At 52.7% G+C, this 25,132-nt stretch overlaps 1 protein-coding gene across 2 annotated transcripts in view; it reads right to left on the bottom strand.

Moving 5' to 3' along the window:
* The window catches only part of ABR (ABR activator of RhoGEF and GTPase), a 178,262-nt gene that overhangs the window by 126,310 nt on the left and 26,820 nt on the right, over positions 1 to 25,132 (bottom strand). Inside the window, exon 1 of one of the 2 annotated variants that reach the window (XM_065897141.1) lies at positions 6,822 to 7,188. The exons of the other annotated variant lie outside the window; for it this stretch is intronic. Coding sequence (XP_065753213.1) covers positions 6,822 to 6,882 — 61 coding nt within the window. The 5' untranslated portion in view covers positions 6,883 to 7,188. Of the gene's footprint in view, positions 1 to 6,821; positions 7,189 to 25,132 lie in introns of those variants that run through there. 2 annotated transcript variants of the gene reach the window in all.

The following is a 25,132-nucleotide window of genomic DNA, read 5'->3' as shown; positions in this document are numbered from 1 at the left end:
CAGTTTCCTCCCCATAAAATAGAGATAATTCCTTCCTACCTCATAAGGTAGGGGCTGTTGAAGATTAGTGATAACACATGGGCACTGCCCAGGACCGTGCTGACACATAGTAGGTCCTCATCGATGTTGGCTAAGATCATTATTGCTGTTGGCAGCTGAGTGGGCTATATACAGAGTTGGAGCCATCTGAGATCTGATGCAGCTCAAACTGGGAGACCTTCGGCAATAAGTTAACCTCTCAGAGCTTCAGATTCCTCCTCCATAGACCAGGGGGATGATAAAAGGTACCTTGGTGGGTTGTTAGGATAATGTAAGGAAGTACCTACCACAGCATCTGGCACATAGTACGACTGGTTAAACTTTATGTTTTCTGCCATTCTTCCTCGACCAAATGGAAAAATCAAATTTCCTTGAACTTGGTTGGACTAACGGGCTTTCTGTTCCTTGGGTCCAGTGGTTGTGAGAGCCCCAAGGATGAGGTTTCTATGTACCTTGGCAGAGCTCAGACACATTTCCCTAAAAGGTCCCCATTGCACAACTCCAGGGGTGCCATCTCATAGAGCACACAGCCACCCAGACCCCAAACCTCTCAGAAAGGGATCTTTCTCATAAAGCTGTACCTTCAAGGGAGAAACTCACTCAGAAAGATGGACTATATGCTGCTTAGGCCCAGGGTAACTTGCACCTGAACAGTGAACACAAGCGAGGAAATCAATTGCTGTTGTCCGTGGTAGCTATCCCCCAGCTAGGGAAATAACTAGGCTTAATTGTATAACATCTTCAGTCTCCATAATCTTGATCCATTAAACCCTTTCTGCTGGCCAGGAGGCAATGCCCAGGAGGAAGGGATTAGCCCAACACACTAATAGGATCGGCCCTTCAATCCCATGAAGGTAATTATGGCCACATCCTTCCCCAACAGCCCTGAGTAAACCCACAGATCCCTAGCCAATTTGGGGCTTTTCTAGGTAGTACCAGCTCCACTGACACCACGGGAAGGCCAAGAGCTATGCTGCCTGGAGTGACGAGGACTCTGAGCTCCATCGACATTGGCCCACCTGAGTCCTCCCAGCTGCCCAACTCCTGGAGACGCTCACCTTTGACAAAATGCCTGACCACATCTGCTACGTCTACCTGTGGTCTAGAGGGACATGGAAGCCTCAGAGGTGAAGGTGGAGGAAAGAGGGGAAGGGCACCTGACCAATTAGGTCACCACAGAGCCCGCCCTGTCTCCCGAAGACCACACTGACCCTGTCAGTTTCTATATGGCCAGTAACTCCATATTCGTCTTTCGTCCCACAGTGTGGTAGGGAATGAAGGGCAGGAAGAGACGACAGAAATAAAGCACAGAGGGCAGAAAACCGAGTGAGAGGCCCAAATGAGGTCTGAACCTGGGGGAAGAGAACTGGCTGTCCCATCTGCAGTGGGTCATGGTTGCAGCCGGCCCCACCTCAAAGGGCTCTTTGCCAAATGCCTTGGGCAGGGAGTAGGCTTGGGCGTCTATCCCCAACCCTCTTATGGGGGTGCATCCTCTAGTTTGCCTGTTGCCCTGATCTCCTTCTTCTTCCCCATTTACAGGATCAGGTTCTCCCCAAGCTTCAGAGACAAGCAGAACGCTCCCACTGCCAATCAGGGCCATCCATGGCTCTATCAGACCATATCTTGCCCAAAGGAATGCAAGCTAGGGCAGACCAAGGCCACAAGTCAAAACAATCAGCCTCTCCTAACCAGCCCTGGAGACAGGTAAGCCTGCAGGCCTCTCTCCCTGGCACTCAGTGGAAAGTGTCAAGCCCCTGTAGGTAGAATGTGGTGGGAACTCCAAGCCCCATGGATTCCCCTCAGCCTACCAGAGCCAGGGGCCCGGCTGAGGCAGACCTCGCTGCGGAGATGACGTGCAGGTGTCCTGAAGCTGCCTTCCTCCTGGTTTGCCCCAAAGGGCTCAAGCTGAGCCAAACAGCTGCAGCACCAACACTGGTGTGGGGAAGGCTTCCAATCACATAATCACAAGCCCTAGCAATGCGTGGGACTCCCTTGGGGGGCTCTACAATTACCAAATCCACACAGCCAGAAACTTGTGAATGGACCAGCTAATGGGTTTCTGGGGTTTGCTGGTGGAGTAAGGAGTTAAAGGAACCAAGAACCCAGAAGTTTTCTTTTCCCTCTCATACTCACACACACAACCGGAAATTACTGTGGGCTTATTATAGCACAAGGCACTGGGCTAGGCACCAGCTGAGAACCTGGTCCAACATTCTTGACCCTGCCTGTCCCCTCACACACTTCCCAGCCCCTTCCAAACTCCTCTGCAAGCCTTTCGTGGATCCCTGTTCAGTGACAAAGGCTGTGAGGAGCTGGACAGGTGATCGGTTCAATAGCACTCCTCACCTTCAAAGCACTTGAGAAACATTAACCAGTTAATCCCCGTGGCACCCACGTGAGACATCGTAGCCTCATTTTACAGAGGAGTGTAAGGAAGGTACCAGAATCGCCCCCGGACCCAGAGAACAGCCCAAGTCGTCCATCCTACCGGCTCTCCCCCCTTCTTCTACCCACCTAGCTATTTCTTCACCAATGTTCCTGTCATTCCTTCCTTTTTCCAAAGAACGATAACAGCAGCGATCACAACAGCAACAAAAAATCACATTTCTCTGAGTAAGGAGACTTAATTCTTCTGCCAGGCCCACCTCTGGGACTCCAGCAGCCACGTCAAATATGGGCCGGTGTTGACAAGCAGGCATACGTGACTGAGGCTTTGTCACAGGACAAGAAAGCATCCATTTGAAGGTGTTCACTGGCACATCAGAGTGGTCTGAGGCCGCCTGGGTAGGAGAGTTGCCCTGATCAAATCCACACCGACTGTCAGGCCAGTGGCCTGGTCCTTGGTGCAGCTAATATAGGAATAAGGTGGGAAACGGAGGCAGGTTCCTGATCATCTGGAGATGGGTTTGTATCCCCACAGCCCCAGATGCTTTCCTGGCCATGGGACAGGGCACTGAGTCTGTAAGGGGCATAAAAATATCACCAGAGATCTCCCTTGGAAATGTCGCTTGGGGTAACAGAAGTGAGCTCCAAAGGCAGGTTCTAATAACTACAGATGATCATGTTCTGTCTTCTGTGAGGTCCAAATGTCTAGAGGTTTTGCTTGGCTCCATGGTCGGCGTGTTTGAGGCCAGAGCTAAACTGCCTGGGACAAAAAAGAGGCTGGAATGGCCAAGGAAGAGACCTTAAATGTAGCCCTCAGTTCTCTTTTACACAGATCCTGAAAGATTTCGTCTCTACTCGGAGGAACAGAGAAAGTTTCAGAGCACCTCCCATTTTTGTTATTCCATAGAACTTAGTATGATCCAACCTGATCCCGTGGTATAGAAGAAAACCAAGAGAAAGTGGTGTCTAGTGGAAACAGTGGTGAGAGAAAGACAGAGAGAAGATAAAATGAAGAACACAGGCAGAAGAGACGTGCAGAGAGAAACACACCAGCTCCAGGGAAAGAATCTAGGCAAGGCACTGAGGGGGCAAAGCCGACACTATTACATTCATGTAGGAAAATGAATGGTCCAGAAGACAGGAGGTGGGGTGGCTGGAACTCTCATCTACCACACTAGTTTACCGGGGGCAAAGACCGTGCTCCAATCAGTCCCAGGTCACATGGGCAGCTGGGAGCCAGCCCATCTCCTTGAGTCAGACAGATCTCCATCACTACAGACCTTCAGGACTTCTACTGTAGGGGACAGAGGGGGTCTGAGGTTCACCCCTTAACAAGTGACCATGAGCCTGCAGCGGAAGCGTGCACATACGCTAAAGCCAGAAAGATTGAGCCGACAACTCCAAAGGTAAGACGTGTGAGGGGAGGGGCTGGTTGTCAGCCTGGCATCTTAGGTGTAGAGAACCGCCAGCCTCAGTGAAATTAGACAGAGCCTCAGCCACCCTTGCCCTGGCTCCAGGGCCAGCCCTCAGTTCCTCCAAGAGACACAGAGGCAAGTTAGGCTCAGTCATTCAGACCACTTACCCTGCTGGACCATTTTGGGGAGAACTCTGACAGAGGTCCCCCATTCCATGACATTCCAAGACCTTGAATAAGTTCAGGCATATCTAGGTGACACTCAGGGTCTTCCTCACCATCCTAGGGTATGATCTAAATCCGAGCTTTGTCACTTACCAGTCATGTGACCTTGGGTAATGATTTTAGCCTATTCAGCCTCTCTTCCTGTAAAAGGGAGATAAGACTACCTATCTTGCAGAGTTGTGAGGTATGGAGAGCCCGGATGGAGTGCCTAGCACAGTGCTGGCATATGGTAGGTCCTCAGGAGATGCTACTGTCACTGCCACCTGGAGCAGCGCTTAGAAGGAGCCTCTATCACTGGGTCATTCACATCCCTAAGAAGTACACTGGCTACCCTGTGCCCTGGGTACATCCCCTTTACAATTCCTGACGGATTTGGCTTTTGTGGGGACTTGCCACCCTGTGAGCCTTGTAAGCAGAAAGCTTCCTGAGAGGCAGAGGAACTTCCTCTGGGAGGCACAAAAACCATGCTGCCAGGCAAATGACAGCTCGGGTATTTGTTTTAATTTAGGCTCTTGTCAAGAGGAAAATTCATGGCTAACAGCCCAAACATGACTGCACAGCACCTCCCCAGGAAGCCTCATTCTACGGCTCTCCAATCAGCTGTTTGGAAGAAGGAGGCAAGGACTCCTCCTCACATGGCTGCCAAGTTGGTGTGCCCCCTCCCCTCCATCCAGGCTGCCCCAGGAGCCCAGAGGCTAGGGCAGCAGCAAAAGGGTAGACAGCTCAGATGCCAGCCTGCCTGAGTCAGGGCTGATAAACAGGCACCCCCAAAGAAGGCCTTGGTCTAATTCCCTTTTCCAATCCTACCTTCCTCCAGTCGGAAATTTTCAAAGCACCCTCAGGCAATTTTGCTCCTTTGCTCCAGGTTGTGTATGTGTGTGGGGTTAGGTGTTGGGGTGGGTTGGGGGTGGTAGGAAAACTTGGAAATGATCAGATGATCAGGTGGGGGAGTCTTCTTTAAGGCAATGAAGAGAAAGCCAGAGACAGGTTTCCATAGGATTCTATGCTCTGGGAAATAGGGAAAGCAGTACTGGGTTTTGCAAAGAGTCAGAAATATTCAGGAACATAAGCTGCATGTGAATATGAGGCATTGTTATGACTGTTATTTGCAAGAGCACAGCTAAGAGAAGGTCACTAATCCTTCCTTCGGGTCAGGAGCTGATCTGCAGCAGGGCTCTGAACAGATGTGTGCCCCATTCAGGCAAACACACGTGCACACACACCACACAGCAACCGTGGGCCCTGACCTTCACCCAACGATGCTGGCCTCTGCAGGGGAAGGAGCAGATGGAGTGGCTGGGCTTGGCGGGGGACCGACACCCAGGGGATCCAGCTTTGTCCCTTTGATGTTGAAAAACCAAAGCAGAATGAACCATCACAAGGAGAGCTGGGGGCGGGGGGAGGCGGAGGAAAGGAAAGGGAAAAGGATGGGGATGGGGTGGGGAGGAGGAGAGGAAAGGAAAAAGGATGGAGGGAGAAGAGGGAGAAGAAAAAGGTATGGGGAATGGTGGGGACCCAAGGGGATACAGAGGTCAGAGGTTGGGTACTGAGTACTGAGGAGCCTCCAGGGCAAGCCTTTGGGCTTCAAGGCATCACCTTGTCCACTCCGCCCACCGTAAGACTGTTACCAAGGAATTCGAGCCAGGTTAACCCTTAAAAATGTCCTTGTCCCATGGCATCCAGGGTCCAGAACCAGAACCTGGCTCCACCTATCTCCCCCAACCCCTGCCCCTGCCTCAGGACTCTGGGCTAGGAGACCTAGCAAGAGAGAGTGGGAGGGTCCCACTGAACCGATCAGGCAGGGTGAAATCCACTTACTATCTTCTTCAGGGGTTATCAGGACCCTCTTCCTGTACCACTGAAAGCTAGGGGAAGGTGTCTCAAGGGAGGGGTGGGAGAAATGCAGTGCTTTAGCCACCTAAGCAAGTCGGAGTCGGAGTCGGAGTCGGAGTCGGGGTCGGGGTCGGGGTCGCGGTCCGGGCGCTGAAGACTGGGCGCAAGCCCCCAGAAGGTACGAGTGATCAGTTACACATCCCCAGCGGCAGTGCAAGAGCAATCACGTGATCGCGGCAGATTTGGGAGCGAGGGGGTGGAGACGCCGCCGAGGTTAGTGTTTTTTCTTTTTTGGGGGGTGTGGAAGGAGGGGAGAGGGGGAGGGAGGGGCAAAGTGCGGGTGATGCTGAGCCCGGCAGGAAGTACTGCTGAGCTGGGGGTTTTCAGGTCCTGAATCCAAATGGCCCCCACAGAGATGTGCACCTACAGTCTCCCTTACCACACGACCCCACCCCCACCCCGAAACACACTGGCCTCAGGATGTCCCTGAGGTGGCAAACTCAGGCGCCAAGGACTTTACCAAAAATGGCCTTTCTGCTTCAACGTGGGCAGAAGGACAAGCCAGTCGAGGAGCGGAGGCAGCACCCTACAAGAGCTCTCCCCTCTTCCCCAGGGTTGGGGAGTGCTCGGTTACACAACAGGTGGGAGAGGGGTGACACAGCTCTCCTGGCCCCGTCGGTCCACTGCGCACCCCCTCCGGCTTGAAGTCCACTCTGGGGACCCCATCCGCGGCCGATCGCGGGACCCTACGCCGCTCGCCCGCCTGCCGGCCCGCCGGGCACCTGGGCGGCCGTGCCCGCAGCCCCTAGTCCGCGCGGGGCTCCCCAGAGAAGCCCGGCATCGCGGGCCCCGGGGCCGTCCAGGCGCAGCGCGGGGTGCCGGGGCCCCTTCCCGCCTGGCCTCCCCTGCCCGAGCGCACACGTACTGCTGTAGAGGGTGTCGATCCAGGAGAGGCGCGGCAGGCCCCGGTGGCTGAGCGGCTCCATGCCCGCGGCTCCGCGCGGCGGCGGCGGCGGCGGCGGCGGCGGCTCCGTCAGATCGGAAACCCGACCCTCATCGCACAACAAAGGAGGGAGGGCGCGGGCGGCGGGCGGGCGGCCAGCCCCAGAGGCCGAAGTTGCCGAGCGCGGGGTGGAAGCCGGGGAAGGCGGGGAAACAGGTAGCAGGGAGGACCGAGCCGGAGCTGCCCGGGAGGAGGGGAGGGCGGGCGAGGGCCGGCGAGCGCCCCCGGGAGCCCTTCCGGCCCCTGCGACCGCCGCGAGCCCCGCTGCGGATCCCGGAGCGGCGGCCCCGCAGCCCGCCCGCCAACTAGCAACTTCTCCGGGGCTGCACGGCGCCCAGGGGCGGGGGGGCGGGGGCCGCGACCAATCGGCGCGAGGCTCCCGCGCCCCCTCCCCGCAGCACGCCTCCAGAGCCGGGTAGGGGTGTGGGGAGCAGCCGGGGTCCCCACGCGAGAGGCGCTCCAGCCGGTGACGGAGGAGTGGCCCGCGGGGGGTCTCCGGGCTGCGGCGCAGGCCCAGGCTCCTCTTCCTCCCCTCGCTGGGCTCGGCCAAATTCTGGCAACCCGCTGACTAGGTGCCGCGGGGAGACCTAAGAGCCCGCAGGGGTGACATCACCTGCCACCCCAGGATCTCTAAGCGCAGTTTCAGGGGCCAGTGAGGCTCCCAGGCCCCTCCCCTAGGCAAGCCTGGGGAGCGGCGCTGACGGGGTTAACGTCCTGCCCGCCCGCGGGAAGCCTTGGCTGCCCTAGGACTCTTTCCTTCCAAACCTTAACAGTGCCTCATCTATTTAAACACCCTTGACCCAAAGGCCGGGCGGTTCCTGCCCTACACACCAGCGGGCGGCGGCTGGAGAAAGGCGGGAGGCCGGGGTTCGTCGAAGGGCTGTGGAGGATAAACTGGGTTACAGGAGAGACCCCAGGGTCTCCGCTGGGTTCCCTCCAGGAGCCTTCTCTGGGGATCCCAGCCACAGCCCATGTAAGGAGGGACACCATGTATGCCTAATCACAAGCTGAGGGAAGGCTGGGGTCAAGATGCCTTTGAGAACAGACCTTTAGAAACAAAATTCCTTCTAAGACCCGCCCCCCCCCGCCCCCCAAAAGCTGTGAAGAGGTTGGAGTGGGCGAGTTTTATACCTGTGCCCTGGGTGCACGTTCTAAATGACCCAAGGCAACTTGGCTGCAGATTTGGTCCTACAGGCCTCCTTGGAACAAAGGACCCTGGAGAAGGGACTGGAGAGGAGGGAGGGTCAGGCTAGGGTGGTCCAGGGCAGTGGGGCTAAATCTCCTTTCCTGAACCCAAGGGAAGGGAGGCAGCGGGCTCACAAGGGAACCCTGCCCTGGACCATTTACCCTGCTTTTACCTCAGATAGTGAGGTTTCTGATAATGGACCAGACCCTCCCACCCCTCATGTCCAAGCAGCTTTAAGGGCAAAGACTTCATGGGACCCAGGTCAATGGACAGGGTTACAAGGCAAAGCTCACCCTGGCCTCTATAGGGGGCAGTGTTGTCAGCATCTCCAGAGCATTTGGTGGGGGGGGGGGGGGGGGCTCATCATCTCAAACAACCACAGATCTAGTTCTTCTTAAAAAAAATTTTTTTTTAAATCGAAGTATACTTGACATGCAATATTATATTAGTTTCAGACCTTGTTCTTAAGTGGAGAAGCAGACCCTCACCCATCATGCTGAAAGGAAGCCTGCACCCAGCCCCTGCAGCTGCTTAGGTAGCGGCCTCCAGAACTGCCCAAGGGGAGGTGGTGGCCACTAGGCTCACAGCAGGCCGGGTGAGCCCCTGGGAGTTGCAGGGGAAGATGCTCTGGGGAGTGAAAAGCCTCCATAGGTGGCTGCGTGGGTGTTTTTCAACCTAGAGGTGACACTGTCCGCTCACTGCATCCACTTGGCTCTCCCCCACCCCAGGCCTCCTGGCTCAGGCTCTGGATCTTGTGGGTCTCCCTGCTCAGCTGTTACCCTCCCACCGTCTCTGACTTGCACACAAGACTGGGAGGACCAAGCAAGCAGGCACCTGGAGCTTGGCAGAGAGGGGGGCGTGCATCTCCAATGAGATGCTCCAGAAATAGAGCCAGGATGGGAGAGGAAGCAAACGGGCTCCTGGAGGAACCAGAGGGAGGACAGTGAGATGGAGGAACAGAGAGGGGCCCAGGGCCTCTCTTCTTGCCACACGGGAGGCACAGAACCCAGAAGAAAGGTGCAAGCAGGAGCCCCGCCCAGGGAAGCAGCAGCACTGCCCCCTCCCCAAGGACCCCCATCCCCACCAAGGCAGCCTGGGCCCTCTCTGCACACTGCCTGATGGCCACATCTGGGCACTGACTTCGAGGAGGCCATGGATGTATGTTTCTGCGTGAGTCACATACATTTGCATACATTTTACATTTTTATCTACAAAGGCTGGAACAAGCTATTTTCAGACTAAAATGTTAACAGTTGCTCTCCTTAACATTGCCATAGTTTGCTTTTTTCTACCTTCTGTCCAAGCCTGTCCTGGACCTCCCAATCCAGAACAAAATATAGGGGAGAGGGGAGAGGGATCTTGGAGGAAAATAAGGAGGAACACTTCTAATACTTAACAGAGAACGCCTGCAGTGGACCTGGCTTGGATCTTAGGGCTTTGTTTACATGACAACCTCACTGTTAGCTCAGCTCCTTCCATTTTCCCGATGAGCAAACTGGGGCACTGGTCAGCTAAGTAACCAGACAGTAAGTGGACGGCTGAGACTTCAACCCTGGCAGTCTACTCGTGTAGCTAAAATGCCATGCATGCTGCCTCCACTGTCAGGGTTGAGAGCAGGATGGCGAAGGTCCCTGGAAATCTTCGCGGGTTCGTGGGTTAGAGACCACCTTCTAGAAAACTCTCCCAATCCTTCCATCTCCATACAACTGTCTCACACATATGTCCCAGGAAAGGGCAGTTACTTCAAGATCCCTTGATGCCTATGTGGGATGGCTTCCAATAGACATTAACGTCACACATGTTAGACATTAACATCTAACCTTGGCTATAGAGACAAGTGCGTGGAAGCACCAGGGTGATATGAGACCAGGACAGAAACCTCCAGATTCCTGGCACTGAGGGTGGAGAGGAGGTGGGGGGAGACCCAATACCACATACTAGGAAGGAAGGAGTTGCAAGAATCATTCTCATTCGCCTGTGCCAAAGGTGAAGTGCTCTGCCAGCAACCCGCATCTGTCAGAGCAGCTGGGGGACATTCCGTGGACAGGCCACCCTGATTCAGCTAAGTGTGGACCTGCCCATGCACCCCAAGGCACTGAATCAGCATCCATCACACCTCGTCCTCCAAGTCTGCGCTAACCATTTGCTGTCTAGCCCTTTGGGTGAACACGTTCCTCCTTCCCCTCTGGCCTGTGCACTCAGTCTGTCCTGGCTCCCTGCTTCCCATAGCAACGGGCCTGCTTCTGCCTCACTACCAGATTTAAGGGGGATTTAAGGGTAGGTTGCTGGGAGCACTGGGCTGATGATGAGGGGCTGAGTGGGAAGAAGATATATCCCATCCTGAAGGTCAGCGGCCTTGCCCTTAACCCCCAGGGCTGTGCTACTCACTCCCTCTCCAATGGGAAAAGGGTGACCATGCTTAGAAACAAAACTGGGTATCTCCATTTTTCTTCCCTCCTTGCTGTTAGCAACTCAGCTCCACTGTACACAAGAGGAAGGCCCCTGGGAGTCCCTGCAGGGGTCACTGTTGATGAAGAGGATGTCCATTCACCTCTTCCCACTCTGAGTCCCACAGAGAGCACCAGTGTGAGCAGGCTGGAGGTACAGGTGGTCAGGGGTGGGGTGGTGGTGGGCTCCGCATTCAAATTCACAAAAACAAGGGACTTCCCTGGTGGTCCAGTGGTTAGGACTCCTCGCTTCCACTGCAGGGGGCATGGGTTCCATCCCTGGGATGGAACTAAGGGAACTAAGATCCTGCATGCCATACGGTGCAGCCAGAAAAACAAAAACAAAATCAGACTGTGATAGACAAAAACCCTCTGGTACCCTTTCTGGCAGATCAGCTCTTGAAAAGCTGGGACTGCATCTTTTTTCACTGCACTCAGCCCAGTGGATGAATGAAGCTCAGGTAGACCTCCAAGGCAGCCGTTACTACACTGCGCCCCCAGATCAGCGTTCTGCCAAAAGCCCAATAGATCGGCCTTCAATAATACATGCTGAATAAATAAAACTAATGACAGCTAACTTTGATGGAGTGCTTCTTGAGTGCCAGGCACTGCTTCACATAGACTACCTTTCTTAGTCCTCATAATAAACCAATGAGATAGACGCCACTAGTCTCTCCATTCCTTCCTGCAGAAGCAGGAAGGCTATGCTATTGGCCAGCTAGCAGGTGGTGATACTTGGCAATGAACCGAGATTCTGAATCCGGAGTCCACATGTGTAATCTCTGTACCGGGCTGCAATGAGGGAATAAATGAATAAACAGAATGAAGTTATAAACTCAGGGAGGATGAAGGTGGAGCTACAGGAGGAATGCAATTCCAGAACCCCCCAGAGCCACCAATGATTAAGCAGAAAGAGAACCGGTTCCCAAAGAAAACCGCATCTACTACAACAGGGCACATGACCCTGGAGACAAGCTAGCTGCAATCAATCCGATGACAATTTCCTGAACTCTAGTCCCCGCCAAACCCCACTTTCCAGCCTCAGTTTTCACATCTCTAGGTGGGCACCCAGCTGGAGCAGGGAGATGACCTCCAGGCTTCCTATCTGCCCCGGCAGACCCCGGATTGGCCTGTTTCTGGCTCCTTGCTTCATTTCCTTTAACCTCTGTACAGTAAATCAGCATCTACTCTTCTAAGATTCACCCTCACCCCTTGGGCCTAGAAAGAAGAGAATTCCCCAGGCCTCTCCTGGGTCACCTCTAAGTGGGAAGTTCTGGCCTAACAGTCTGTCCTTTGCCCTCTTCCTCCCCGTCTCTTCCGAGGCTCCTCACTTTTCCAGCAGACAGCGAGATCCACAGGCAGCACCGGGCTTACTGGAAGCCCTCCTCGCTGTTCATTTCTCTTCCAAAGTTTTGTGTCAGCTTGAGTCACGGGAGAGATGTAAAAGTCATGGCAAGATGTAAACCAAAGGATTACATTCACCTCCTTGTTGCCTCCCTCGGCACCATGGTCGGGAGAAGCACGGTGACATCCAGGTCCCTGTAGCTGTGAAGCTCCCCACAGACACCCACATATTTCTCGGGGGCTGTGTTGAAGCCCCACTCCCATGGCTAGGGCCACAGTGAGTCCAGCATCCCCGGAAGAGTAGCTGCCTTAGAGTATACTAAGCAAGCTGCAATTTCAGGAGGGTCTCGGGCCAAGCCCCAGCTAAAGTGGCCCTCACCCGACATGGCTCGGATCGTTCCACGGAGAGGTCAACATGCGAGGTTTCCGAGAGCGGATTAGAGGGCTCAACAGTAGGGTCTGGAGCCCCCTTCCTGATTTACTTACCACAGCATCCCCATCAGCATTTGGAAAGAGGCAAGCAGAAGAGACAGAAGGATTCTACAAGTCCCCAAAACCCAGAGACAAAGTTCAGTGGCTCCAACCTTATCAGCTCCAAGTGAAGCAAAGGCATGTCTCTCTGGGGCCAGAGCTCACAGGCTGGCCCTCTGCCCTCCCGTGGTCACCATTCCCCTGAAGCTGGCTGTGCTTCTTGCTCTCTCAGCCAGAGTTCTGCAGGTGCCTCCCAGCCCTGCGCTGCTCTGCCACGGAGCTCTGACGCCACCCGCCAGGCTGGCCCTGTCCCTGTCAGGCCCAGGAGTGGCTGCAGGGGCTGAGGGCTGGCTGTCAAGGAGACCAGCTCCAAGAGGTGGTGGCTCAGCATTCAAGAAGGTGAGGACAAAGGAGCATCAGAGCCTAGCCAGTGGTGCTTGTCATCAGTGGAGTCTCGCTCTGGGGTTACCGTTCAAGTTTATGGTGTGCGACCCTGTCTCTTTAAGGACCAGGCCTCTTTAAGAGGAGTTCCCTCTGCAGTCACTCCAGCCACCAGTGGTCCTGCGGCAGACAACGGGGACTCCCAAGCGCCATCTGGTGGTCCAACAGAGCAGCATCTCAGCCACCCTGGACACAGTCCTGCCACCCTGGACACAGTCCAGCCAAGAGGCCTGGAAATACCTGCACCAAAATCTCAGCTTCGTCCACCGGATTTTGCTCTGGGCTTTTGGGTTACCACTGTGAGCAGTGAGGCTATAGAAGTCAGGAGGAGCTCCCTTTGGGGTCAGGAGACAGCAGGAGCCCCCATGAGTGGCCTGGGAAGAATAACCATCCCACTGGACCAAAGCTTCCCTAAGATATTCTGAAATTAGAGGACTTATCCAGTCTTCCTGCTGGCCATCTGCAGGACATAAGGCCTGTACGTATCCTGTTCCCATAAACACTGGAACAGTAGTTCTCAATTAGGAGAGGGCTAGTTTGTATTGCCCCACCAGGAAGTATATTTGAAAATGTGTAGGAGCATTTTAAAGCCAGAGATGTTAAAATGCCCTGCAGTATGCAGAAGTATCCCAAAGAATGTCTGTCCCCAAATGCCAACAGTGTTAAGACCACTACTTGGTTAGGAGGAACAGCGGCTTGTTCCTTAGCAACCTCACACACGCACGCGCACACACACACACACACACACACACACACACACCACCGTTCTTCTTTTCCCCATCATTCTGCCTTTGGCGCTCTCCCTAAATTTTACCTTTAAAACCTTAGAGGTGGAGAGAGGGAGTGATCTGGCCAAGGCCCCCTTCACAAGGAATGCCAGTGCCCCTGGCTGCCCCTCCCCCAAAGCCAGGCACACACTTGCACCCAGTGTGCGTTGGGTTGTTATGACCCTTAGATGGGAAAGGCAGACAGGCTGGCAGCCTGACTCAGACCGTTAGGAAGCAGCAGATGGTCTCTGAGAAGAAATCACAGAAGACCGGCCCCTCCTTCCCCCAAGGGGCCACCCTGCCTTCCTCCCCACACGGATGACTCAACCTAGCTTTGCTCTCTGTCTCCAAACTGTCCCGTGACACCCATCTTTCACATAAGGCACTCTCAGGTACTGATCGTGAAACCCGGTGAGTCCTAATTTCTCCTTCCCCAAGCTCACCGCATCCTGATCTGGGCTGGTCAGCTCAGTTTCACGAACACTGTCTGGTGCCACTGGCTGACATGAGAAACCAACACACGTGACATATGTCCTAATGAAGGGAGAGTGGAAAAAAATGAAACACCGTCTGCAGTGGTCAGTGGAAGCCACACAGTGGTTCTGTTGGTCTGAGAAGTCACAGGCTCATGAGGCTGACATCATAGCTAGAATGATCAGGTGGGGGAAAAAGTTTTCCAGCATCAAACAGCAACTAGAGAACACTTCCCATTGCTGTCAGAATAAAGACCACATCCTTTTAGTGGCACACAAGGCCCTGTGGCCTGGCCCCTCACCTCCTCTCATCTTCATCTAGCACATTCTTCTCCCGGTTCTCTCTTGCTTTTTCAGAACTTTTGAACAGGACGACATCTCTGGCTAAAATGCTCTATCCAACTCTGCCCAGATACCTCCTATCTTCCCTCTGATCTTAAATATCACTTCTGCTAGGAAGCTGTCCCTAACCACCAGACCGAGGAGGCCTGCATTTCAGATTACTCAATGCTCTAGTAAATCACCTAATGCATGTCTCTTCTGCTAGACTGAGAGCTCCGAGAAGGCATCAACCTCACCTCTCTTGCTCACCACTGTACCCCTGGCACCTTGAAATAGTGGTTTCAATGAATGAATAAGTAAATGAATGAATGAATAACCAAAGATGCTCCTGGTCAATAAGACCTTAGAATGCGGGAGTACAGAAGTTTCAGCCGACCCAGCTCCAACTGGAAAGAACTGCTGGGGGGAATTCCCTGGTGGTCCAGTGGTTAGGACTCTGCGCTCTCACTGCTGAGGGCCGGGGTTCAATCCCTGGCTGGGGAACTAACATCCCACAAGCTGAGCAGTGCAGAAAAAAAAAAGACAACAGTCAAGGCCAGTTGGAATGTCATGTCGAGAATGGTCTCACTCTCCGAAAGACGCAGAAAAACAACAGGATCCTAGAGTCAGATCTGGAGCAGAAGAATTGCTGTTCCAATTAATTCTCTAACTGCTCACACGAAATCCCAACTAAAAACTCCCCCGTGCCCAGGGCTCCCTTGCTAAGTAGCCAGCGTGGGATGCTGCACTCTTTTTCACCCAATCAGACTCCAACGTGGAAATGGAATAGAAACAGAAATGGTTCAGCCCACTAAGGGCCTTCTCCTAGGCCTGTCCCAAATTTGCAATTAATTTTGATTTGGGTACGTTCCTGTCCTGTCTCTCCTCCTGGTAGGGCGCGGACACTGGGAGTCCAAGAAAGAAGAGGCCAGTGGCCTGCAGCTATGCCGAACTCCCCTGTCCCAGGGGGCTGTAGGCTGAAGCTGTCACTCACCAGCTTCCAGTGATAACTTTGATGCCCCTTCAACCAGACAGATGGGAAATCTTGCTTTCAGCTCAGTGATGGGAGAAGGAGGATGGAAAATGATTCTGGGCACCCTGTCCTCCTGAGGACCCAGCTTGAGAGGTTCTACAGACTGCCTGACAGATGGACAGACAGACGGACAGGGCTTGGCAGACCCTCTGTGGTTGCTGCTTGCACTGAGCTATGGTGACCACTGGGCAGACCTGAGAGCCCTGGAGGGCACTACACCAGCCTTACCCGGTCCGCTGGGCACCTGCGAAAAGGGAAGCAGGTTTCTTTTCATTTTCCCCTTCACCAAAACAGAGACAAATACAATGTCCAATTATTCGTCCAGGTCTGATTTGTTGGGCCTTGGGTCTTGATGGTCCAGGAAATCACCCTAGGCCACTGGGGTCAGTAACCCAGATGGTTAGTCCTCTACGCTACCTGCCAACTTCTCACCTACTGCTTAGTAAAGAAGTTCTGGCGTAGTTAATACCCTTTGTGTACTTCTCTTCCCTGAAATGAAGGGACCTGCCGGGAGGAGGTAGTGGTTGACAACAAAGGGCAGAGGAAGAGTAATAAAGGTGACGGCAACAAACACATGGTGCTTACCGTGCCAGGGCCGATCTAAGGACTGCATGCATTAAATCACTGAATTATCACAGTAACCTCCAACTACCCCAGAATCCAAATTTTTGCCCTTCAACACTCTACTTCCTCTCCCCAAAGAAACACAGTAAACTGAGCACACCCTGAATCCAGGTCCTGGCTCTGCCCCTAACCTGCTGTGTGACCTTGAGGAACTCTCTTTCCATCTCTGGGCCTCTGTTTCCTCACCATGACATGCATGGATGAAGGCTGCCCAGTCTATCATTCCTTGAGAGATGACCAGGAAACAGCTGATAAGAGAGAGGAAAACTTTCTTCTTTCCTACGCCTCAGTTGCCCAAGATTTCAGGAAGTTCCATGGGTTATGAGGGCTAGAAAAGTTACTCATGACCTCATCGGATAGTCCCTGAACCCTATATAAATAAGACTGTGTTCCTCTGCCCAGGATGCTTAATGACAGCGGATCTGAGACATGCCCAGAAGTCACCAAGAGGCAAGGCAGCCCCTGCTGTGCCCAGAGAGTGGTCTAGACAGAACGTGATGGAGGGAGTGGGGAGGGTCACCACTTGGAACTGAGTTGCTGACTAAACGCTTCTTGGAGGAAGTGCCATTTGAACCAGGGCCTGGAAGGACATCTCATATTTCATTGGCAAAAATGGTGGGGTGGGGAGGCAGGCATTCTGGTGGGGGGTGGGGGGGGAAGCATAAGCAGTTACACAGAGGCACAAAGTGGATGAGGAGGGGGACCAGAATGGATGACTGGGGAGAAGGTTCTTTTGGGAACTGGGGGAGAATACAGACTTGCTAATCTGATGTGCAACCTCAGCATGAATCAGGGACACAACAGGATCTGCAGCTTTTCTTAGGCCTGTCTTTATAAAGAAGCCTTTCTGGGGCACCTCCTCCCCTTGCAACGCCCACAAAGGTTCAGGACCACCTCCCCCTCCCTGTGAGTTTGTGGGGCAGAGGCACTCATTCCTGAAAGCCCTTCCATCAATGTGTCCCCGGCTTCACCAATATTTATGTTCTGGGCACCCGTGCTACGTGCATGACTTCCACTCTCACTTTTTTCCCCCAGCTTTATTGAGATATAATTGACAAATAACATTTTGTAAGTTTAGGGTGTACAGTGTGATGACCTGATATAAGAATGTATTGTGAAATGATTACCACAATAAGGTTAGTTAACTCATTTATTATCTCACATAGTTACTTTGTGTGTATGTGTGTGGTGAGAACATCTAAGATCTACTCTCTGAGAACCTGTCAAGTATTCGATACGGTATCGCTAACTAGAGTCACCGTGTTATACATTAGAACCCCAGAACTCATTCATCTTATAACTGAAAGCTCGTACCCTTTGACCAACATCTCCCCATTTCTGCCGTCCTCTAGCCCCTGCTCACCACCATTCTACTTTTTGTTTTTATGTAACTCTAACCTTTAATACATGACACTTCTACATGGAAGACACAATCATTATCCCTACTTTATAGAACAAAGTCACACCTCTAGTAAGTGGTAGAGCCAACTTCACAGTCAGATCTGACTGGGTCCAGAGCCCAAGCTCTCAACACCTTTTTTTTTTTTTCCAGTTGACTTTTTTTTAACACCTTTATTGGAGTACAATTGCTTTACCGTGGTGAGTTAGGTCCTCAACAGCTTTTACGGACTGAATGTTTGTGTCCCCCCGTCCCTCCCCCCATTCATAGGTTGAAGCCCTAATCCTCAATGTGAAGGTATTTGAAGGTGAGGTCTTTGAGAGCAATTAGGTTTCGATGAGGTCACGAGGGTGGGGTCTCCATGATGGGACTTGTGCCCTTATAAGAAGAAGAGACCAGAGCTCTCTCTCTGCCATGTGGACACACAGCAAGAAGGCAATGACCACAAGCCAGGAAGAGAGCCTCACCAAGAACTCGATCATGCTGGCACCTTGATCTTGCACTTCCCAGCCTCCAGAACTGTGAGAAAGTAATACCTGTTGTTTAAGCCACTCAGTCTATGGTATTTTGTTATAGCAGCCTGAGCTGATCAAGATACCCACCATGGACTGTGCCTGTCCACCAGTCATGACGCTGCATGAGGCATCCTAGCTTTTGACATCACAAGACTCTTCGCTGGCAAGGGAGCCAAGTTCCCGGGCATTCCAGGCAGCTTTGGTATCTGACACTAACAAGAATTTATCAGCAGAGCTCTTAAAGCTATTCTCCAGACACAAAAGGACACAGAGGGAATTCCCTGGCAGTCCAGTGGTTAAGGACTCCACACTTCCACTGCAGGGGGCATGGGTTCAACCCCTGGTTGGGGAAATAAGATCCCGCAAGCCGCTGGTGCGGCCAAAGCCAAAAAAAAACCCAAAGAAGACACAAAGGTACATTTCCATCCTTTCTCCTCACCTGAAGTCTGACAAGCTCTGGGATCTTTCAACTACTCCTTGGGCATGAGGCCTGTAGCTGGAGTGTCCCTGGTGGTGAAGGTGTTTTGCAATGCAATAGGAAGTCTCTGGGGTACGTCTCTCACAAAAGCAGCCCCCAGCCTTGCCTGGGCTCAGGTTCATCCAAGTATTGTAAGGAGCATTTTAAGGAAAATCATCCCTTAGCGAACCTGTCAGGGGAATGCAGGAGAAAATTGGGGTATCAGCTCTACATCCTGCCTTATCCAAATGTTCATGCCTCCACTGCCCTGGCCCTAAAAAAGAAGACCAGTACACTCAGAACTTTCTCGAAAATTCTTTGTTCTCTGAACAGAGCTAGAGGCCTTGGGGGAAGGTAATACCTCATGGTAAGGTATAAGAGATTCACTTTCCTAAAGAAGGACGCTGTGCTTCTGAGAAAGCTTCCCACAGAATCTCAAAAGGCAAAGGCTCTGAGGAATTTCAGTCCCTGGCCCTGCCCTGGCCCCTGCAGTGCCACCTAGGCAGAAGCACTTTTCAGTGCTGCAGGGGTTGGCTAATCTCTGAGGCATCTCTCCCACAAAGGCAGCCCCCAGCCCTGCCTGGCCCAGGCTCAGCAGAGAATTATTAAGGAGCACTTAGAGAGAAGCCTTCCTATTCCAGAGCCACCTGGGAAACAGGGCCTGCTCTCAAGCTCTGTGTGGAGAGGGTGAGGGCTGGAAAGTGGGAGCTGCAGCAGCCTCAGTTTCCTCTGAATGGGGCAGTTTCCATCTGCCCCTGCACATCCCTTCCAGGGTGGGCCCCATGTCCAATGTCCAGTCTGACAGGTGGCAAACAGGAAGACCCTGTCCCTCTGCCCCCTGACCCCTCCAAAGTCTCAAGCTCTGGAGACTTCCTTAGATCTTAGCCATGACTCGGATGAAACATGGTTCCTCACCCTAACCCCCCTCTCACGGCCCAAGGTCTTCTAGACGACTCATTGCCCAATCCCTTACATGCCGCACTGAGTTACTTTCCAGGTTCCAGTTCCTATTTCTATCTGATTACTCAAGTTTCTTTCCTCCAGGAAGCCACATGTTCGTTACGTGGGGGTAGCCATAGGTCACTGGTGGCGGGGAGAGGGTGCTGGGAAGAGTCCCCTTTCTGGACCCCAGAGCCTTGGGTAGTGGCTCCCCACTCCGAGCAGCCAGCATCCCAGGGAGCCCGGGGCCACCAGGGGGAGACAGTGCAGTCCCAAATGAGATCTTGACTTGGTTTCCAGTTTCCCCGGAGAACAGTCTCTTTTGCAGGAGGCCCCTGACATGGGCTCTGTGTCAGGCAGCCCAAGGCAGAAGGCAGTAGCAACCACTCCAGACAGGCCAGGAAGGACATGGTGCCTCCTCTTAGCACCAGCTGGCCCTGGCTCCGGACCCGCTCTGCCCCTCAGATCCCTGGCTCTTGGGGCAAATGCAGTGTTGGAGCAAAGCTGCTGAGACATGAGGTTAGTTCTCTGGGGGCCCTCAGGGAGCTGGGCTGTTTTTTTTCTGGAGGTAAGCGGGCCGCTTTTGTAAAAAGAGACTCTGTGTGCCTCCCATCACAGCGGACCACAGACGAGGAAGGAGCCACAGAGGAGCTCTGGCGGGGCTCCTTGTTCCCGAGGCCACACGTGGAACTGCACACGCAGGCAGGCCACGTTTCTTTCCAGGCCCAGCCACAAGGAGCTCTGACTTCCTACAAGACCACGAACCCCAACAGCAGGACACGTGGGCAGCACTTCTGCTGATTTCTAACGTGGCTTTAGGACCAAAAACGAAGAGGTTCTGCCTTGTCCAGGAGAACATGGCCCGAGCCACTAACAGCAGCTGACTTTCCACCTGGCCTGCCTGATCCTGCTGGCAAAGGTGCTTGGTTCCAAGGACAAGACACTCTCTCCCATGCAGCTGGTGAAGGTGTGGAAGCTTCTGTCGGGAGTGGTCAGGGTCACAGACACCTCGTGTTGGAAAACAAGTTCTCTCTCGCGCTCTGCAGGTGGCAGGGAAGAATGGGGAAGCAGGAGCCGGGCTGAGGTCCTGCTGTGAAGAACACCTAAGCTGTCGGCTCAGAAGCCACACTGCAATTAGCACCCTGCCATTTGCTCATTTGTATGCATTTCACATGTCGCCAGAGGCCTCAAAGAAGGTGTGAGGCATATAGGCTGTTGGGTTTTTTTAACTATGAGTTTATGCAATTTGTTTTTCCTGTTGTGCAACTAATAAAGCCACAATTTAAAAAAAAAATTAGTAAAAGAGTGAAATGCGATCTGCTAATGCACCACTGCGTTAGCATTTTTCAGCCCTTTCTGGCATGTGCACCAGGGCTCTCCGGGGTGTGCTCAGGAGCTTCTCGGCTATGGATCCTCCGCTGGTCCAGCCTTCGTTCTCCGCCCCTGTCCTGTTACGTCCAGCAGGGCAAGTGCTACCTAGACAAGCTATGACCTCACTCTGCTCAGGGTCTCCTTGGCGCCAGACACAAAGATCAGCCCCTGTGTGGAAACTCTAGTTCGCCATCCAAGACTGTTCGCAGTGCAAGTGAGATGTCTCTGGTTCCTTGGGGGAGGGAGGAACATAACCCGCTTGTCAGCGCCACCAGGGACACCAGAGATAAAGTCTCATCTGCAGAGTCCTTGGTAGGAAGCGAGAGATGCTCCTGATGGGGCCCCAGGCCTCTTACTTCCTCGGGGCTGGGTGTCAGCTTGGAGATGGGAAGGGAGTCCTGGGGTTGGCCAGGGCTACCCACCTGCCTCAGAGGGGCTGTCCTAGTGATGTCAGCCCTTCAGCAAAGGAAACTGAGGAGGAGGGGAGGGAGGAACAGGGAGAAGGGTAAAGACAAAGTTCTGCGGAAGTTCACTGCCTAAACCCTAACTCCCAGACAGGAACGGAACGAGTGGAGGGCTGGGTTTGCCGTTCCCATCTCAGGAGAGCAGGACAGAGAAGCGCTGGCCAAACTTTTTCACCCGGTGGCGTGTGCAGGAAATGCCAGTGTTTGCACAGCATGTTGCTATGAGCAGACAAAGCTGCCAGCTGTCAGAGGTGAGGGGGGCCGCTCCGCTGCCCCTTGACTTGCCCTGAAGCTGAGATGTCAGTATTTCCCCACACCTTCAGCCTGTTCTAGGCACACGGATCGGGAAGCCCTGGGAGAGGGAGTGGGGAGAGATGGTCTTCTGCTTGCAACAAACCCTCCCAGGTGGCCACAGGCTTCGTAAGCATTTCAGAGTTTAGAAGCCCCCACAATGCCAAGAAAAAGCCAGTGAAACTCCCTCTAAGGCAGCAATGCCAGCCCCCATAGCAGGTGAAACGAGGCAATGTCCGGGTGAATTCACCCTCACACCCAGACAACGGGGCTGAGGGCACACTTCCCAGGAGGACATCCTATCTGCTGGGCACGGCTGCTGACCAGGCAGAACTGACAGCCTGGAGGAGAATGCCACGGCTTGGGTCAGACAGTGGTTGTGCCGATTGTCCAAAAGTTCCTGTTTCCTGGCCAAGGTGGAGACTGATACTTACTTTTACAAAAGCAGAACTGCCAACATGGTAGCAGCTCTTCTCTGATGCTCCCGGTCTGGGTTAGCCCATCCTCCCATTCCAGGTGCCTGGGGGTAGGGACACCGGCCAATTCCCTTGGGCACTGCTACCAGGAGCTTTGGTCCCCTGCAAGCAGCTCCATCACCCAAAGCGGCTCACATCAGCAACAGCTTCAAGAGGCCAGCTTCTGGGCTTCTGCAGAGCCGAGTGTGTAGAGAGTTCCAGAGTTCCGGATGCAGAGCTTAATGGTATAGGTCAGGATGTGGGTTCTGGAGATAGAACGGACCTGGGTTCAAGATCTGGTGTCCTTAAGCAATTCAACCTCTCTGAGCCTCAGTTTCTTGCATGGTAATATGATAGTTATGGTAGCTGCCTCAACTCCATGGTTGAAAGTATCAAATGAGATTAACAGATGTTAGACCCCTCAGGGCAGTGCCTGCCCCATTATATCCACCCAAGCAAAGTTAGCTATTATCATTATGGTGGTTGAACTCCGCATGCACACACACAGACACACACACACATTTCACATCACTCTCCTGAGGGCCAAACAAGGCAAAAAGTGAAACAGCCTGGCTGAAAAGATTACCGCAAATCTAAAGAAGAGATACTGTGACTTATACTGAGCCCACCAAAGCCAAACCACACACTTCGTTTCCTGTAGATGTCTCATTGTCACTGCAGAGTTAATTTTTTAGCATTTTTAAGAGACAAAGCAACCCTATTCTTCTTAAGTGTGCCCCCTCCATACTTTGCTATTCAATAGCAGCTGGAATAAGAAATAGAAGATCCCATCTAGAAAAACATAATCTCCTTGCCTTCAAGTCAGGGCTGTCATATTTGAGAGAGGTAGGAACTTCTACATTGCTAAAGATCACTGTCCTTGAAAGATTTCAAGGACAATGGAAACTGAAAAGTTGAGTACAGTATATAAGCTCTCCTGACACACAGAATTTTCTCCAGGGCACCTAGGTAGAGTACCCTCTTTGAGTAAAAGGGAAACTGAGGTCTGAAGTGTTCAAAGAAAAAAAAAAGATATATGAGTAATTTCATGTTAAAATTATAAACCTTGGTTTACCCAAAGTAAACACTCAATCAAAATCCTGGACCAAAAAAAAATTTTTCTTAACATCAGAAATTAGTGTACCCCCTCCCCACTACACACAATTCTACACAAATAAATTATAAATTTTAGGGCACGTCACTATTATTATAGGGACATGGGATCCGGAAGGACCTCTTATAATAACAGATTCAGCTATGCTAGAGCCCCACAGCTCACATTAAAGAGAAAATCTCTAGTCTATGTCTATTACTCATCTGGAACTTCAGTGTGATGGCTCATTCTAAATTGCAAATTGAAAGGGTATCCCTTCCTGCCTTTTCATATACTCTTCAGCAAACAGTCTCCAAACACAGATGTGCCAGGAAACACACACACACACACACACACACACACACACACACACACCTTTAAGGGCATACATTTAAGGGTATTTCCCCTGTGGACAAGAGGCACAACTTCCCAACTCTCTTCTGAAGGTATCATAGCCCCCTCCCCCATGGTGTGCCCACCAGAGTGTAATATCGCCTTCTCATGCTTCCACGTATTAGCCCTTGGTAAATGTTGCATGAAATTTGATGATCCTGTTAGGGAAGGGAAGATGATTCATAATCATCTACTCCTAATCCGCAGACGCCTGATGAAAGCCTGCCCAGGTTTAGGGCTTGTTTAGAAACACTGCGGCTGGAAACAGCTGGCTTGAAGGCAAACGGCCCTCTCATTTAAACGAGGAGCCCCCAGACGCCTGCAGCAACGGTAAATTCAACTCTCCCCGCCCCCTGCTAGCTTCTCCATTAGTTCACGTGAGCATCGGATCGATGGGGCTTCGCAGCCGGGCTCCAGGCCGGCTCCCCGCCAGCTCCCACGGGGTGGGGCCGCAGGCTCGCAGTCACGTGACGAGGGCTGCGGCATTTAAATGTGAAATCTAGCACGGGCAGCTAAACCTCGCGGGCTACCGGCGCTGCCGCCGTCTGCACGCATGATTAATCCGACATCAAATCAGAAACCCCGTGGTGGCCTGCAGCTCAGGGAGCCGGGTAGGCGAGGCAGCCTGGGTTTGTGAGGTTTACGCAGTTATTGCAATGCTCGTGAATTCTGGGTCTTGGGCCTGCTTTCTGTGACTCTCGCAGGAAGGCAGATGCCACAACGCTCTCTACACACTCGGCACTTGGGGGTGGTGGTGAAGGGAGGCCCAGGCTCTCCCTAATACGTGGGTGTGGCATTTATGTGGGAGCTGACACGCCTCGGCCAACACCAGCAGGAAGCGGCAGACGTTCAGGGAGGTGCTGCCTGATGCGGGTTGTGAAACCACCTCCAACGTTTATTGTCTTTAAAAATAAACAGATCAAACAGCTTTCATTTTCTGGCCTCGGTGCTGGGTCCACTGAGGAAGTCCCTGGAGCAGAGCCGGAATGAGGGAGGAAAGCACAGGCCCACCTGCCCAAGGCGCCGGGACGGCCCATTTCCTCTTGGCTTCAACTCTAGCTCTTCCCAGGTGAAGCCACTGCCAGGGTCTCCCAGATTTCCCCCAGGGCACTTGGGGGAAGAACTGTTAGGGTCCCCAGCACCCGAAAACTTTTCCTGGAGGCACTTAAAGGATGTCTTTTCAACACGCCCTAGGAAAAGGGAAGATCTGAAATCCAGATGAGTGTCGCCTGAAATTCAAATTATAAATCAAGGGCTTGCCCACTCAGGTCTCCCAAAGGACAGCTGCTAGAGGAGAGTATAGCTGAGCTGAAAGACCCCAGTGTCCCTTGGGACTCCCTCAGACCGGTTTGGGTTTGTTAGAAATACACCACTGAACAAGACTCATTCCTTTTTTTTTTTTTTGCCCCCCAAGAGTAGTGCCTCCATCTCCTGAAAAAGAGGCATTGGCTCTTTTCAAAATGAGAAACATGGGTTCAAACTAACTAGCTGTGTGCTCCTTGGCACATTACCCAATCTTCTTAGGCCTCAGTTTTCTTATCCATAAAATGGGGTTAATACTAACCTCTTATGGTTGTTGTGAGAATAAATGAAGCAATGCAATGATTAGAAAAATACTTGTACATGTGCCAAAAAAGGACTAGAAGGATATAAAATCTACAACAAACTGTTAACTGCAGGTTCCTTCTGGAGAGAGGATTCAAAGTGGTGGGGAAGAAATGACAAGACTTTCATGTTCTACTCCAAAGA

This window comes from Phocoena phocoena, chromosome 19, assembly GCF_963924675.1.
Source record: "Phocoena phocoena chromosome 19, mPhoPho1.1, whole genome shotgun sequence".
In the NCBI taxonomy this organism is placed as follows: Eukaryota; Metazoa; Chordata; class Mammalia; order Artiodactyla; family Phocoenidae; genus Phocoena; species Phocoena phocoena.
The sequence above is the reverse complement of the archived record's forward strand: the minus strand, read 5'-3'. Positions and strand labels throughout refer to the sequence as shown.